At 51.7% G+C, this 515-nt stretch overlaps 1 protein-coding gene across 1 annotated transcript in view; it reads left to right on the plus strand.

Annotated features, from left to right (window-relative positions):
• The window catches only part of ANKH (ANKH inorganic pyrophosphate transport regulator), a gene marked incomplete at its 5' end in the record, with an annotated part of 137,356 nt that overhangs the window by 132,323 nt on the left and 4,518 nt on the right, over positions 1–515 (plus strand). The window contains one exon of the mRNA XM_015567632.1: positions 33–162. Within this exon, the coding sequence (XP_015423118.1) occupies positions 33–162 (130 nt within the window). The remainder of the gene's footprint in view (positions 1–32; positions 163–515) is intronic.

Consider the following 515-nt stretch of genomic DNA (forward strand, 5'->3'; position numbering starts at 1 on the left):
TCCTCGCCACGGCCCCCCCCCCCCCCACCCAGCTCTGCTTTGTGATGTTCTGGACCCCCAACGTGTCCGAGAAGATTCTGATCGACATCATCGGCGTGGACTTCGCCTTCGCAGAGCTCTGCGTCATCCCTTTGCGGATCTTCTCCTTCTTCCCCGTCCCAGGTAAAGAAAAAGCAAACGAAAGAATTTGGAAGTATTTGCAATCGTGTCCCAAACAAAACCGTAAATCTTCACAGTGGACTGGAAAGATGCGGAGACATGGCCCAGTAGGATGCAAGTTCATAACACAAGGCCTACAGGAATCATCGGTTTCTTAAAGGAGAGTGGTTGCAAACTCGGGAAAAAGAAAGCAGACCCTCAGGGACAGCGTGAGGAGTTCAGGGGCAAAGAACTGCCACGCACCCTGATGGTGGTGGGGACACGAGTCTAGGCCTGTGCCAAAACCCTTAGAACTGTACATTCAGAAGTCGAATTGTAGGTATGCTAATTTCAGGAGTAAAATGGGGTGAGGGGAG

The sequence above is a fragment of the Myotis davidii genome, unplaced genomic scaffold, assembly GCF_000327345.1.
Source record: "Myotis davidii unplaced genomic scaffold, ASM32734v1 scaffold143, whole genome shotgun sequence".
Lineage (NCBI taxonomy): Eukaryota > Metazoa > Chordata > Mammalia > Chiroptera > Vespertilionidae > Myotis > Myotis davidii.